We start from the raw sequence: 14,984 nt of genomic DNA, 5'->3' as shown, positions 1-14,984 counted from the left end.
CTGTCTCTAGAGCACTTCTTAGAACATTAGCATGTAGGACATCGAGTCCTGGGGCGTTGTCAGCATTTAGTTCCTTAAATTTCTCCGATATTTTTTCTCTTTTGATATCAAAAGATATATAAATTTGACGTAATGTAAAATATTGTGATTGTCATGTAAAAGACAATCACAATAAAAAGATTCATCTTAATGAAAAGAATTAGTATCAAAAAGTAGGATAAATATTGTATCAGAATATTCCAACTGTTGCTTCCAGTTTTGCATGAAGTCATTCTAATGTCTTAGGTCCATATTGCAATGCATTAAGGTTACCACTCAATGATAAACTCATATTTTTGAAAGCTCTTAGCTTTGAGATTTCATATGAGACTTCCAACAAACAGATTTTCTTAAAGTTATTTCATTGTTGTTACCAGCTACCAAATAACCCTGGGGGTGAAATTATCTTAAGTGATGTCGCAGGTTGAGTGATCTATCTCATCATTTTTACCATTGGCCTTGCCATGTGCAAGTACTGAGTTTAAAATGCTATCCTCAGTGCTTGCATATCCACTATAAACAAATGAATTATCCAACAAATGTGTGACCAGTTTGCTGATGAATTTTTATATTTGGAAAATGACTTCCAGTGAATATCTAATACTTCTTTATGGCTGTTACTGCAACTAAATCTATGGTGAAAACCCCCTATTGTACAAAGTGTCATGTCATCTTTTTCAGGAACCTGTTCTGTGAAAACAATGACTGAAAAACTATACAGTGACACTCATTGTGACAAATTTTACTGTCCCGCCCACCACGGGAATTGGAGCAGGCGAGTGGCAGACCATGGCGAGATCCAGTCACCTCAACTAGGATTTTTGGTTTTTGGGGACAGCGAGATTGGAAAACCCTGCCCATTATTTCCAGCAATTTTTCCCTATCAGGAACATTTTTGCACTCCAAACAGGAAATGTCATAGCACATTCTTTAAGTATTACAACTGAATTTTGAATTCTATATACATTACCAACTTTTGTGTTCTATGCACTGCCTAAAATTCCACTTTGATAAGATGTACACTTATCTGGAGTCCACCATACACCATGTTGTCCTCATCGAATAAAGTTTTTAATAATGCACCATATCAATGCAGATTTATTTATATGACGTTCTTGTTTTATTTTTGAATTTAGCCATTTGCAATTTTTCATGTACAAAGAAACCAAAATTTATGCTTTTCTTGGTGCTTGAATTTGTTCACAGACCTGTGACTAGTTCAATATTTTTCTGTTCAACAGGGTTTCCGAGATCTGAGGGATTAGAACCTTCTTCTTTGCTTGCTTCATTGCTCGTATTGTTATTGAGTAAATCTTCACAGTTCATTTGTACCATCATATTGACCCTCTCAGCCACACAATGTGCTGTTAGGCGTGCCTCAGGATCATGGTCCCAACATTCTACGATGGTATCACACAGGAAATGCATGCCCTGTATAAGGAACAATAGAAATACATGGTAGTTGCCACAATGTCAGAAAAATAAGACATATAGTCACTACTTAATTTTAATTCAGGCCATACTTACATAAATTACAATAACACACATTAACATAATGTAGGACACCTATACGCATAGATCATACAACAATAAGTAGACAAATTAACTATGACTAATTAACTCACAGTCTGTAAATTAAAATATTTTCCTTGCAGGATTTAGTGAAATATTCCAAATAATTACTATAATCAAAGCCTATTTTAAAGTTATTTCTTTCATTCAGATCTGAGTAGATTGAAACCCACTTCCCACATGTTAATGTTATTAAAATAAGCTTCCTTGACTTAGTGAAATTGTGTTACACTGAAAATATAAACCTGTGATTCTGCTTTTGGACTAAGAAAGCCAGTTTGAATGTAAGAACATTTCCATGAATGTCAAAATATCCAAATCCGATCCAAATAGTTAAAATGTTAAAAATAAGAAGTTTCTTAAAGAATGAAGGAAATGTGTGAGATGGTACTTTCTCCAAATAACGTCTAAAGAAATATTTACCTCTAGTTGCTAACTTTTATTTGTTTTACAATCCCAATGAGACTAGCCTTATCAGTCGCCTTTTACTGCAAGGAAACATAAGAACTAGGAGCAGGAGTAGGCCATCTGGCCCCACCAGCCTGCTCTGCCATTCAATAAGATCATGGCTGATCTTTTTGTGGACTCAGCTCCACACCCACCTGCTTGCCATAACCCTTAATTCCTTTACTGTTCAAAAATCTATCTACCTTGGTCTTTCAACGAGGTAGCCTCAGCTGCTTCACTGGGCAGGAAGTTCCACAGATTTATAACCCTTTGGGTGAAGAAGTTCCTCCTCAACTCAGTCCTAAATCTGCTCCCTGTTATTTTCAGGCCATGCCCCCTAGTTCTAGTTTCACCTGCCAGTAGAAACAACCTCCCTGCTTCTAGCTTATCTATTCCCTTCATTATCTTATATGTTTCTTTAAGATCTCCCCTCATTCTTCTGAATTCCAATGAGTGTAGTCCCAGTCTACTCAGTCTTTTCCTCATAAGCCAACCCTCTCAAGTCCGGAATCAACTGAATAAACTGTTCCAAACACAAAGGGGCTGCACCTCTCCCAGTGCAGCAAACAGAAAATCAGGCACAACTAGTGAAAAATGGAGAAATGAACGCAATAATTATAATCTAGTCGAATCACTTCCTATAAATGCACTATTCTCTTGCAAGAGCTTCATTTTTAAAGTGGAGACTCACCTCTCTGATACTAAAAGAGACAGAGATCATAGAAACCCTACAGTACAGAAAAAGGCCATTTGGCCCAAAGAGTCTGCATTGACCACAATCCCACCCAGGCCCTACCCTCATATCCCTACATATTTACCCACTAATCCCTCTAACCTACGCATCCCAGGACATTAAGGACAATTTTGAGCATGGCCCAATCAACCTAACCTGCACATCTTTGGACTGTGGGAGGAAACCAGAGCACCTGGAGAAACCCATACAGACATGAGGAGAATGTGCAAACTCCACACAGACAGTGACCCGGGAATCGAACGCAGGTCCCTGGAGCTGAGAAGCAGCAGTGCTAACCACTGTGCTACCAGCTGCCCAATCTATTCAAGAGAAATGGAGAAATGAAGATTATCACAATGGATGCCAACTTTCACACTGCAGATTGGGCTGAGTACAGGTGATTATTTTAGCATTTCACACACTGCTAATCATCAACAGTACCAACAATTCATATTTCTATTGTGATGTTAATAAGATATTCCAAGGTGCCTCACAGGAATGTTAATAAGCAAAATTTGATACCAATCCATGTAAGGAGCTTTATGGGCAGATGGGAGAAAGGTCAAAGGGGGAAGGTTCTTTAGGGCGTCCTAAAGGAGGAAAGAAAATAGAGAAGAAGAGGTTTAGGGAGAGAATTTCACAGCTTAGAGTTTTAGCAGTTAAAGGCACAGCCACCAATGGTTGAGCAATTAAAATTGGGGGTGCTCAACAGGACAGAATTAGAGAAGCACAGATATCTTGAAACATTCCATTTCTGGAAGAGATCAGAGAGATAGTGATGGGTGCAGCCATGGAAGGGAATTAAAATAAATATGACAATTTTTAAATCAAGGCATTACTTAACGAGGAACCATTGGAACTATAGCCAGCACAGGGGTGATGGGTTAAATTTAGTATAAATTAGGAATTACAGCAGAGTGACTTCAAGCTCATGGATGGTAGAATATGGAAAACAACCAAGGGGTGCCTTGGAGTAGTGAAGTCCAGAGGTTACAAAGGCATGGATGAGATTTTCAATACAGGTAAGTTGATACATGGGCAGTTTTAATGATGGCATAAATAGGTGGTGGTCAGAAGACCAGCTTGGGCTAACACCATGATTGTGAATAGTTTGAAATGGGAAAACTGTTGGGTTTTTATGCGATTCACAACATACAGTTACATTTACTGTTAAATTTAAGATGAACTCTCATCCGTATGGGGTTCAGTTGCTAAAATAAAATCTGCTCCGACAAAGAAAAGAATTTAAGTAGTTTTTGAGCAGGCTAAAAATATCAGTATTGCTCCCATGTCTGTAATATTGCTAAGAAGGAAAAGGAAGAATAGATATAAATCAATACAAAATGAAAGAAATTGGTAGCGATAAAAAAGCAACAAAATTGTAGCATGTCCCTTGGCAAGATTTAAGATAGTAAAAAGTCTGACAACACCAGGTTTTAGTCCAACCGATTTATTTGATAATAGACTCACAAGCTTTCGGGTTAGTCCCTTCGTCAGGTGAATGGAGAGTTCTGGCCTCAGACAGAGCACATAAAGCACAGACAGTTTAGAGATTACTGATTAGAATGCCTTTGATTAGAATAGTAATCTCTAAACTGTCTGTGCTTTATATGCTCTGTCTGAGGCCAGAACTCTCCATTCACCTGACGAAGGGACTAACCTGAAAGCTTGTGAGTCTATTATCAATCGGTTGGACTAAAACCTGGTGTTGTCAGACTTTTTACTGTGTTTACGCCAGTCCAACGCCGGCATACCCACATCAAGATTTAAGATGACAGACAAAAAGACCAGAGGTGATGAAAGGAAATATTCTTTTACACAGAAAGTTGTGATCTGAAATGCACTGTCTGAAAGGCTGATGGAAGCGCATTCAATACTAAAATTCAAAAAGGGATTAGATAAATACTTGAAAGCAGAAACAATATATATAGTGCTATGGAGAAAGAGCAACAGACTGGGGTTAGTTGGAAAGCTCTCCCAAAAAATTCAGCCCAGGCATAGTGGTATGAATACTTTCTTCCATGAGCATCATTCTACATTTATAAACGCCATTAAAATCTCAGGAGATCTTACTGTCAGAACAAAGGATTTCAAGTGTGGGAAACAATACACTAAACTTGGGAAAACTGGAGGAGAATTCTGAAAGCTCAGTACAGCCACTCCTAAAATAAAAGTAGTAAAGGTAAGGAAGGAAAAGGGTGTGGAAAATTAGACCTGCTTGCTTTTAATGTGAACTCAGGGAGAGCATCCCTGCTACTTCATTCTCCTCATTCATGTAGGTAGATTTTTTTAAACAAATCTTATTCACCTTATGCAGTAACTTGCAGAAGAGTCTGTTCAGTCGTTGGTATACTGGGTTGTTCTGAGATAATCAAGTGCTAGTGCTGACTGCCTCTGAGCACAGCATTATTACAACAAAGGCTTGAAACAGGCATTAGGCTCCTAATTAGGGACCTGTTTCAGGCATGGGTTCCACTCTTGATGCCAATTTGTTTTGCTACACCAATATGACAGCTGGTACACTTCCAATTCTTAATGCACCATTCCTGCTCACCATGTCAGAGGCTTATGAGGCAGGGTTAGTGGTTAAAAAATGAGTTTTTGCAAGGTCAAATTTCTAGGTTCAAGTCCCTGGAGTATCGCTGACTCAGAAATGAAGATCATGCACTGACGTCACGATAATCAGCCTGGATAATCACCTCTTCAATGTTTCAGTTTCAGTCTAATCTGTATGTCAGTTGTTCATGTTTTGGTTCCTTGGATATAATCCTCTTATATATGTTAGATCAATTCACCCAGTAAAATATTGCAGATTGTGAGGCACAACAGGTCCAAAAGCTGGTCTACAGTAAGCATTATAACCACTAAGAGGCATTTTTAAACAGAATACTATCATGCAATGAACTGTACAGTAAATGGTCATCAGTTAGGATTTACCCTTCAGGAGATTCTAGATTTTAAAAGCCTAGCAATGATCATGCTAAAAATACCGATTTTCATGGAGAATGCTTAACATATTTGAAAAATAGTATAGGAATATCACATTTTCTGAAAAATAATGAGTTTGTTCAGTAGGATAAATGTTCATGCTAGTAAGAAGCATACTGATTCTTCAACATACATTTAACATTACCCTTTCCTTGGTACAAACAAAATTGCACTAACTCTCAAAAAGGCATAAAATCATACTGTTGTTCGTTCTGAAGCTGTCCAATCCCTTTTGTCTTACAACAAAAGTTTGAATTGGCAGAGTTGACACTTGATTCTCTCTCCTATTTTACCTACTTTATGTACCAGCCAGTTGCTGGGAATTTCAGGGCGACCTCTGTCCCGTAGTACAATGTCCCTCATACTTTCAACGCATGCATGCTCACGGACTTTTGAACCAAAAGGTGATTCATAACTTTTCACCTCTGTAAGAGAAAGTAAAAAGGCATTATTTATGAATGTATTTCATTTCCACTATCACAGCAGCACTTTAGGCAAAAAAACTGAGCATCTCTCATAAAGTACAGTGGGACATCATTTTACAATAAGGACTCCCATATCAATGTAATTTTTGCAGTCAACATTAGCAAATGTAATAAGTAGTTGAAATTTCACCCATAGAGCAATGAACTGGATGAATGGAGTGTCTTGCTTTAGAATGTCTCTGATTTTCATTCCTAGCTGATGCTGAAAATTACACCCAGTGTGATTTTCAATACATTATTTAAAAACAAAGCAAAAAAAATCAGGAACTTCTAATTTCCTCTTCTCCATCATTCTATTCCCCCTTTTGACTACCGTCCTCAACCCCTCCTCCCCTGAAGTAATCCCATTTGCTTCACTCAAGTGCTGACTCTTCTTGTGTGAGCATGTACAATAAGTATTGGTAAGCTACTAAACAGTGGGGTCATCCCATCAAAATTCTGTCCTAGCCTCACACTGTTCATCAGCAAGCCAGGAAAATGAGAATTTCCAATGGTTAGTGAAGGGCAAACTTTAAAATCATCACTAAATGAAAAATGATTTTTAATCCTATTTTGCACACAGAGTTGCTGGATCATAGTATTCCCAACAGAAACAGTGTTGGAAGCATTATCCATAATGTCTTTTAAAAGGAAAATGGATAAATATGTGAAAAATAAAAACTAAATGCAATTAAAGGAAAGGGCAGAGATTAGGACTAAATGTGTGAAATACTCTTTCTATATTCCATCACATAGTACATGTAATTCTATAAAAGCCCAGCTGTATACCAGTGAGCTTGTACATGCCAGCGGGAGAGAAACTGCAGCCTGAATGAGATTCAGCCAGAGTGAAGGTATCGGCAATTTGGAGCTGAGTGTGTAAGTGTTGGTAAGTGTTTTTCTTTTTTCTCTTTAGGTCAGTAATCTAGTTTAAAGGTCAATAAACAACTCACGCAGTTAGCTAAGTGGCAGTTATCCATCAATTAACTGAAGCCTGATTAGGGCCTCAATAGATGTGAACACTTAGGAATTTTAAACGACGTGTGTGTCATCTCAGTTCACCTCAGGTGTATATAAGGCAGTGGTTTTAGCAAGCACATAACCAGTGAGCTTGTGCGCCAATGGGAGAAAGACCACCTCAGTGGGATTGAGACTGCAGCCTGAGTGAGATTCAGCCAGAGTGAGGTATTGGAAATTTGGGCTGAGTGGGAATTCATTGCTGAGGGGAAAGAGGTCCTGGTCTTAAGTAGGAGTGGAGAGGCGGACCTGCGAGGGAGACTCAAGGGCAAGTGAGAGATTGAAAGAAATTGAACCGTGACATCACAGCCAGCAGATAAAAGATTGGCTGGTGACTGGTCAGTAGCTTTTCCTTTATTTTTTCTCTTGGTATTGTAAGTTGACTTAAGGGCTAAGTCATGGCAGGAGACCCCAGACTCATGTTATACTCCTCTTATGCATTATGGGAATTCAGAGACCTTTCCGGTGTCCCTGGCTCCTCCACATGCAATTCCAGCTGCTGTTAGAAGGCTCTGGAGCTGTGGATGGATTCACTTGGCATTCACGATGCTGAGGAAGTCGTGGATAGCATGTTCAATGAGTTGGTCACACCACAGCTAAAGCTTAATGAGGGAGATAGGGAATGGGTGACCACCAGAGGAAGAGTAGGAAAGAGGTGTAAGGATCCCCCTCCAAAACAGTATATCTGAAGAAAGAAAGAAGAAAGTAAAAGAAGAAAAAGGCATACATAAATTTCAGGAAATTGAAAACAGATAAAGCTCTTGAGGAATACTAAAATAGCAGGAAAGAGCTTAAACAGGGACTTAGGAGTGCAAAAAGGGGCCAAGAAATGTCCTTGGCAGGCAAGATTAAGGAGAGTCCCAAGGCTTTTTATGCGTACATAAGGAGGAAAAGGGTAGCTATAGAAAGGGTAGGTCCACTCAAGGACAGTGAAAGGAATTTATGTGTGGAGCCAGGTGAGGTGGGTGAGGTCCTTAATGAGTACTTCGCATCAGTATTCACAAAGGAGAAGGATGTGGTGGATGGCGAGTGTAAAAAGGATGTTGACATTCTAGGAGATGTTGAGATAAAAAGGGAGGTTTTGAAAAACATTAAGTCCTCAGGGCCAGATAGGGTCTACCCCAGACTACTGAGTGGAGCGAGGAAAGAAAGCCAAAAATTAGCCAAAATCTTTGTATCCTCTTTAGCCATGGGCAAGGTACCAGAAAATTGGAGTGTAGTTAGCATTGTTCCTCTGTTTAAGAAGGGCAGAAAAGAGAATCTGGGAAATTACAGGCCTGTGAGCCTTACGACAGTGGTGGGGAAATGATTGAAGGAGATTCTTAGGGACAGGATGCAGTCACATCTGGAAAAGAATAAACTTAATAGTGATGGGCAGTATGGTTTTGTGAAGGAGAGGTTGTGTCTCTCAGATTTGATTGAATTTTTTGAGGAAGTGACAAGGAAAATTGACCAGGGCAGGGCAGTGGATGTTGTATGCATGGACTTTAGTAAAGCCTTTGATAAGATTCCTCATGGCAGGCTAACATAGAACATGAAGTCATAAGGGATCCGAGGTGATCTCGTAAAATGGATACAAAACTGGCTTGGGCATAGGAAGAAGAGAGTAGCAGTAGAAGGGTACTTTTCTAACTGGAGGACTGTGACAAGTAGTGTCCACAAGGATCAGTGCTGGGGCCTCTGTTGTTTGTAACACATATAAATGATTTGGAGGAAAATGTAGGTGGCGTGATTAGTAAATTTGCAGCTGATTCAAAAATTGGGGGAGTAGCGGGTAGTGAGGAGGAATGTCAGAGGGTACAACAGGAAATAAATCGGCTAGAGACCTGGGCTGAAAGATGGTAGATGGAATTTAACCCGAACAAATGTGAGGTGATGCAATTTGGATTGTCTACTGCAGAAGGAAAGTATACAGTAAATAGTAGAACCCTTAAAAATATTAGCATACAGAGGGATCTAGATGTGCAGATCCACAGTTCCCTGAAGGTGGCAACTCAGATGGACAACGTGGTCAAGAAGGCATATGGCATGCTGGCCTTCATTTGTTGGAGTGTTGAGTATAGGAATTGAAAAATCCTGTTGCAGCTGTATATGACGCATTTGTAGTATTGTGTACAATTATAGTCGCCACATTACCGGAAGGATGTTGATGCATTGGAAAGGATGCAGAAGCGATTTATCAGGGTTTGCCTGGTTTGGAGGATATGGACTATTAAGAAAGGTTGAATAAACTTGGATTGTTTTCACTGGACACTCGGAGGATGAGGGGGGAACCTGATAGAGGTTTACAAGAATGTGACAGGCATGGATAGACTGGATAGTCAGTCTTTTTCCCAGGGTCAAAGGGTTAATTACTCGGGGACATAGGTTGAGAGTGAGAAAGGGAAGGAAGGCTCAAAAGAGATAAATGCTTGGAACACAATGCCGGAGGAGGTGATGGAAGCAGATTCAATAATAACGTTCAAGAGTGGCATCCAGATAGATACATGATAGGCAAGAAATTGAGGGATATGGACGATGTAGAGGCAAAAAAAATTAGAGAGGCATCTGTGTCGGCATGGACATGGCGGGCTGAAGGGCCTATTCCTGTGCTGTACTGCTCTTTGTTCTTTGGATAAGGTGGAAATTTGAAAACCAAAAAATGTTGGAAATATGCAGCAGGTCAGACAAGACAAATTTTATTTTGTTTTCATTGCATGATGCACAGTGTAACCAAGACTGAAGCCTTCTGTTTAAGGATCAGAGAAGTGGTGTGGATGAGCTAAGAGGTCACTGTTCCATTTCACTCTTCATAGAGTCATAGAATCACAGGGGTTTACAGCATGGAAACAGGCCCTTCAGCCCGACTTGTCCATGCCACCCCTTTTTTAGCCACTAAGCTAGTCCCATCACCCTGAAATGTTAACTCTGTTTCTCCACAGATACTGCCTGCCCTTTTACATTTAATTCTAGCTGGAGTTACTGGGTAACGATCAGAAATTTTTTCTTCCCCTTCTCCAGCCCAGGCAAAGTGTAATGTTACCTCTACTGGGATTTGAGATTAGCAAGCCTAGCACAGTCAAATCTAGTTCCTATAACTCAGTCACACGTCACAGTGCATGTGTCCCATGACAAATATGTTTTAGGCTCAGAACTGTAACCACTAAGAGTGATTCTAAACCATTGTTCATTTATTTGCTTTGTAAAAGTCACTGCATCTGCCAAACTGATAGCAAAAGATCATTGCTCTGGCTCTCTCTCTGTCTTTCCATATACATTTCACTGGAGAGGGAGTGTGAAGCCTTCTGTGACTAATATTAGTTACTTTCATATTTTTAAAACACCAATTCAATCTTAGCACTGCCTGTGTCAAGACTGCATTATATCAACAGATTGGCTGGCTGTTCCTTCTTTTGCTGTTTGTGGGTTCTGGTTCTTCGATTGCTGCATTGTGCTACCTAACACTTCAGCAATAATCCACTGGTTTTGAAATGCTTTGGGATGTGCTGAGAATAAGTACAATATAAATTTTATTTTGCTTTCATTGCATGATGCACGTTGTAACCAAGACTGAAGCCTTCTGTTTAAGGATCAGAGAAGTGGTGTGGATGAGCTAAGAGGTCACTGTTCCATTTCACTCTTCATAGAGTCATAGAATCACAGGGGTTTACAGCATCGAAACAGGCCCTTCAGCCTGATTTGTCCTTGCCGCCCCGTTTTTAGCCACTAAGCTAGTCCCAATTGCCTCCTATACCCATATCCCTCTATACCCATCTTACTGACAGTTTTGCATCCACTAAATTACAATGTGGCTATTTTGAAGTACAAGGTTTTTTTTGTCTTTTTCACATTGCTGGCTGTATTTTAACAGTAAATTGCCAGTGTACACACGATGGGCTGAATGGCCTCTTTCTACGCCATAACTTTTCTGTGCTTGATTCTATTTGGAAATTGTTAGCTTGACTTCATGGACATCTGGAACTATAAATGATCCACGGGTGTCAGCTCTTTTGGAAGTGCAGCAGATAGGGAACAGATCCAATCTGCTGCGATTGAGGCTGCTGGAAAAATAAAGCTGCTGAGTGGAAAGAAGAATACGTTTTGACTCTGGCCATTGACGAGGGCCAGGGTTTTACGGCCCCCTCCTGCCTGGTGGAATATCACAGTCCTGCCGAAGTAAACGGCAAATTAAATAGCTCGCTGCATCTGCCAGAGAAGAGACGCACTGTGGTGGGGCTATAAAATCCTGGCCATGATTGTTGATGAGGGATTTTGGCTCACACTCTAAAATGACATTATTTTCTCATTCAAATCCAGACAGATATTATAGTCGGTCTTTGTAACATTGTAAAATATTCTTTTACTATAACTTGACTGGGAAGCTGAGATGAGGACCCACAATCTAAGACTATGATACCACAGACTGTTGATATGTGTCATTAGGGCTTATTCATAAATAAGAGCACTTGGGAGACATGGGGTGCTTGGGGGTCTGTGAGCCAAGTTATTGTACTTGCACTACTTACTGTTTATCTAATCACAAACAGGCTACTGCTGGACTTTTGATGAATACAGTCATTTCTAAAATAATTAAATGTTAGAATAATTTCGCTAGTTCCACATTTTGATGGGTTTTTGTCTGTGTGCATTTTGAAAAAATACAACTTAAGACATTTAATAAGCAGGAAATATGTAATGATGATCCTTGAGCATTGTAATTGTAATTTTAAATGCGGTAGAATTCTCTCATCCACATAAATGAGATATCAGGAGCAAAAATTAAATTGCAAAATGTAATTTTCAAAAAAGCTCAAGCTTAGCAGTACACGTGAGTAATAAGAAAAAAGTCTGCAATCTATTTTAATATTCCCCATGTGAAATTATAATGACTAACAATTATACATATTACTTGTATAACATTTTACATCGCAGATACAGCTTTGCTTTATTGTGTTGTTCTAACGTGATATTACCTCATGATGTCACTAAAGAGTTAGAACATGACAAATTCAATTGCAACTTAGGTATAAATAACTTGGCATTACATTGGGATCCGGCTGGATTCAATACACTTAAAGAGATAAAGGCATTAGTTGCTCGTAGTAAGATTGGCATGTACAAAATAATTGCAAATTAATATTTCATGATAACACATACCATCACTGTGTAAGAAACAAACTGGCTGATATATCCTGAAAATGAGGACATTGTCATAAATTTGTCTGCAATATGATTGGATGTATAAATTATAAATAATGGAATGAAAGCATATGTTCTCTAGAGTCCAACTTTCCTGTGGATTGTATTTTTTCACATAATTAGAATTGCAATGCTTATCCACAATGCAGAAGCAATGAGTGTTTTTAAATTTACACCACCAGGTGGAAAATTGTTGATAGCTGTTCAGTTGCACATTGTACACTGCACTTGATTTTTCTTTCTATTGACTTTTTTTTAGTTGGAAGATAAACAAGACACTATAATCCTGGAAAGGATGTTAATGGGTTAACTGGCCTACAGTAGGAAACCTTTAGCTGATATACAAGACAATATTGCTGAGGCCATATAAGGATACTAAAACATGAATAGACAAATAGATGTTCTCGCCGCGTCAGCGTGGGTTTCCTCCAGATGCTCTGGTTTCTTTCCACAGTCCAGAAATGTGCAGGTTAGATGCATTGCCCCTTAATATTCCAGGATGCATTGGTTAGAGGAATTAGCAGAGTATATATGTGGGGATAGGGCCTGGGTGGGATTGTTGTCAGTGCAGACTTGATATACTGAATGCACTCTAGCGTTCTATGATTCTATGAAAATAGTTAAGATGGTGAAAAGGAATGAGAAAGGAAAATGGCAACAAAATGGGGGATTTGGAGGAAAGAAATACTAATTCATTATGTATAAACCTTGACAAAACAGTGTCTGAGGGTTCCACATTGTCAACCCACCACCCAGATGTTTACCGATCCATCCACATTCCTCACACTGCAATGAAATTGGAGTAGATAACTAAGGAAATCAATATTTAAAAAAGTGTAGAACCAGCTGCAGGTTGGTTATCATCCATTTTCCACTGTGACCAAAGCTAACTTTAGTTCCAAAAATAGAAAATGCTGGAAAATCAACATTTCGAGTCTGGATGACTCTTCATCAGAGCTGAAGCCAGACTCAAAACGTTGGCTCTGTTCTATCTCCACAGATGCTGTCAGACCTGCTGAGGTTTTCCAACACGCTCTGTTTTATTTAGATTCCAGCATCTGCAGGATTTTGCTTTTATCTTATTTTTTAGTTCCTCTGATTTGGATAAATTTATAGTTTATTTTGTTCTCAATAGGTACTCAATAAGCTCTGTACTAAATGAAGGAAAGAGGAATAAAGCAGCATATTTGATCTCACTCCTGTCATGTGCAGTCAAGATGTCAAATTCCTAACTTTCAAGGTATGGACTTTATTCAATGTAGCTTTTTGGAATAGACTTTAAGAAGCTGCTGAAGGATAAGTTACCTTTTGTGATTTTTGCACAGACAACGGATTAACTCAGGTGTTTGGAAAGTTCTTAAAATGTCTATGACCGTGGATGAAGTTCCATTCTTTGAAAAGAAATGCTGGCTGCATTGTGAATTTACACCTCCCATTGTGTATTTACCAATACTTGAATTCAAATGCACTGCAGACTCAATGCCGGCCAACTCAAAACTTAACAAAGAAAGATGCCGAGAAACCAATTTATTATAAACAGGTGTGAACAGCCACCATTCATCACCTCTCATCCTGCCTAAACAGCCAGTCAAACCAAACAATGTGAGGGGGACTAACTTGCCTTCACTGCAAGGATTTGTTTCTACTGAAAATTAGCCACAATTTCATCCAAAAATCTAATTTCCATTAATCTTCAAAGAACTACACAAGAGAAGCCATCAAAGTCCTCAATGCTACATCTTAGGTAAGGAATATTTAAACACGTGGGCTGTGATCCCCACAGCAACTGGTTGCAAAATCCTGTGAGAGGCAAAAAGCAAGCCTCTCGCCAGCGAGATCCTATGGCTCAATCATCCCCACCCTCCCTGCTATTGGCATAATGAGGTTCCCACCCTTCAATTAAAACAATTTAAATGTCATTAGCTGGCTTCCCTGCTGTATCAACACCCCCACCTCCCAACAATGGGATTCACCCCCTTGCCGATGTGGTTTTTAACAATGTGAACCAGGCAAAAGAAACCTGCTGGGGGCCCACGAGCATGACAGTATGGGGTTCACCCCCATGAATATTTTCTTCCTAAGTGCTGGACAATATGGCAAGAAAAGCCAGCTGTGCTGTTGGTGAGTTGTACACCACCTCTCAGCTCTGACGAAGGGTCATCCAGACTCAAAACATTGGCTCTGTTCTCTTCCTACAGATGCTGTCAGACCAGCTGAGATTTTCCAGCATTTTCTGTTTTTGCATTAACGTTGCTTCTCTCACTTGGGCCTGCACTTAGGAGAATAGAGGAAAATTCCACCCATAATTTTGCTTCTTGTTGATCCTTAATAACCTAAGAATATGTTTCATATTTAGAATTCATTTTTCCTTGTGTATATAGCTGTGTTTTTGTGGGAATGAGTATGTCATATGTTTATTTTGAGGCTTGTGAATAAAAATTTGTGATTTTGGTTGATTTAAAATTACCAGGAAACCTTTTATACATCTATCCTTCAATGTCACGGCACTAAAAGGGTTTTAAAACACTCCTGCTAAAGTACTCATC

At 39.3% G+C, this 14,984-nt stretch overlaps 1 protein-coding gene across 1 annotated transcript in view; it reads right to left on the bottom strand.

Annotated features, from left to right (window-relative positions):
* Window positions 1-155: 155 nt before the first annotated feature.
* The window catches only part of tgfbr2l (transforming growth factor beta receptor-like), a 54,322-nt gene continuing 39,493 nt past the window's right edge, over window positions 156-14,984 (bottom strand). Inside the window, exons 6-7 of the mRNA XM_080199242.1 lie at window positions 6,077-6,204; window positions 156-1,470 (exon numbers count right to left, since the gene is read on the bottom strand). Of these exons, the coding sequence (XP_080055368.1) occupies window positions 1,240-1,470; window positions 6,077-6,204 (359 nt within the window). The 3' untranslated portion in view covers window positions 156-1,239. The remainder of the gene's footprint in view (window positions 1,471-6,076; window positions 6,205-14,984) is intronic.

This window comes from Carcharhinus amblyrhynchos, chromosome 11, assembly GCF_965287045.1.
Source record: "Carcharhinus amblyrhynchos chromosome 11, sCarAmb.v2.hapA, whole genome shotgun sequence".
Taxonomy (NCBI): Eukaryota; Metazoa; Chordata; class Chondrichthyes; order Carcharhiniformes; family Carcharhinidae; genus Carcharhinus; species Carcharhinus amblyrhynchos.
The sequence above is the reverse complement of the archived record's forward strand: the minus strand, read 5'-3'. Positions and strand labels throughout refer to the sequence as shown.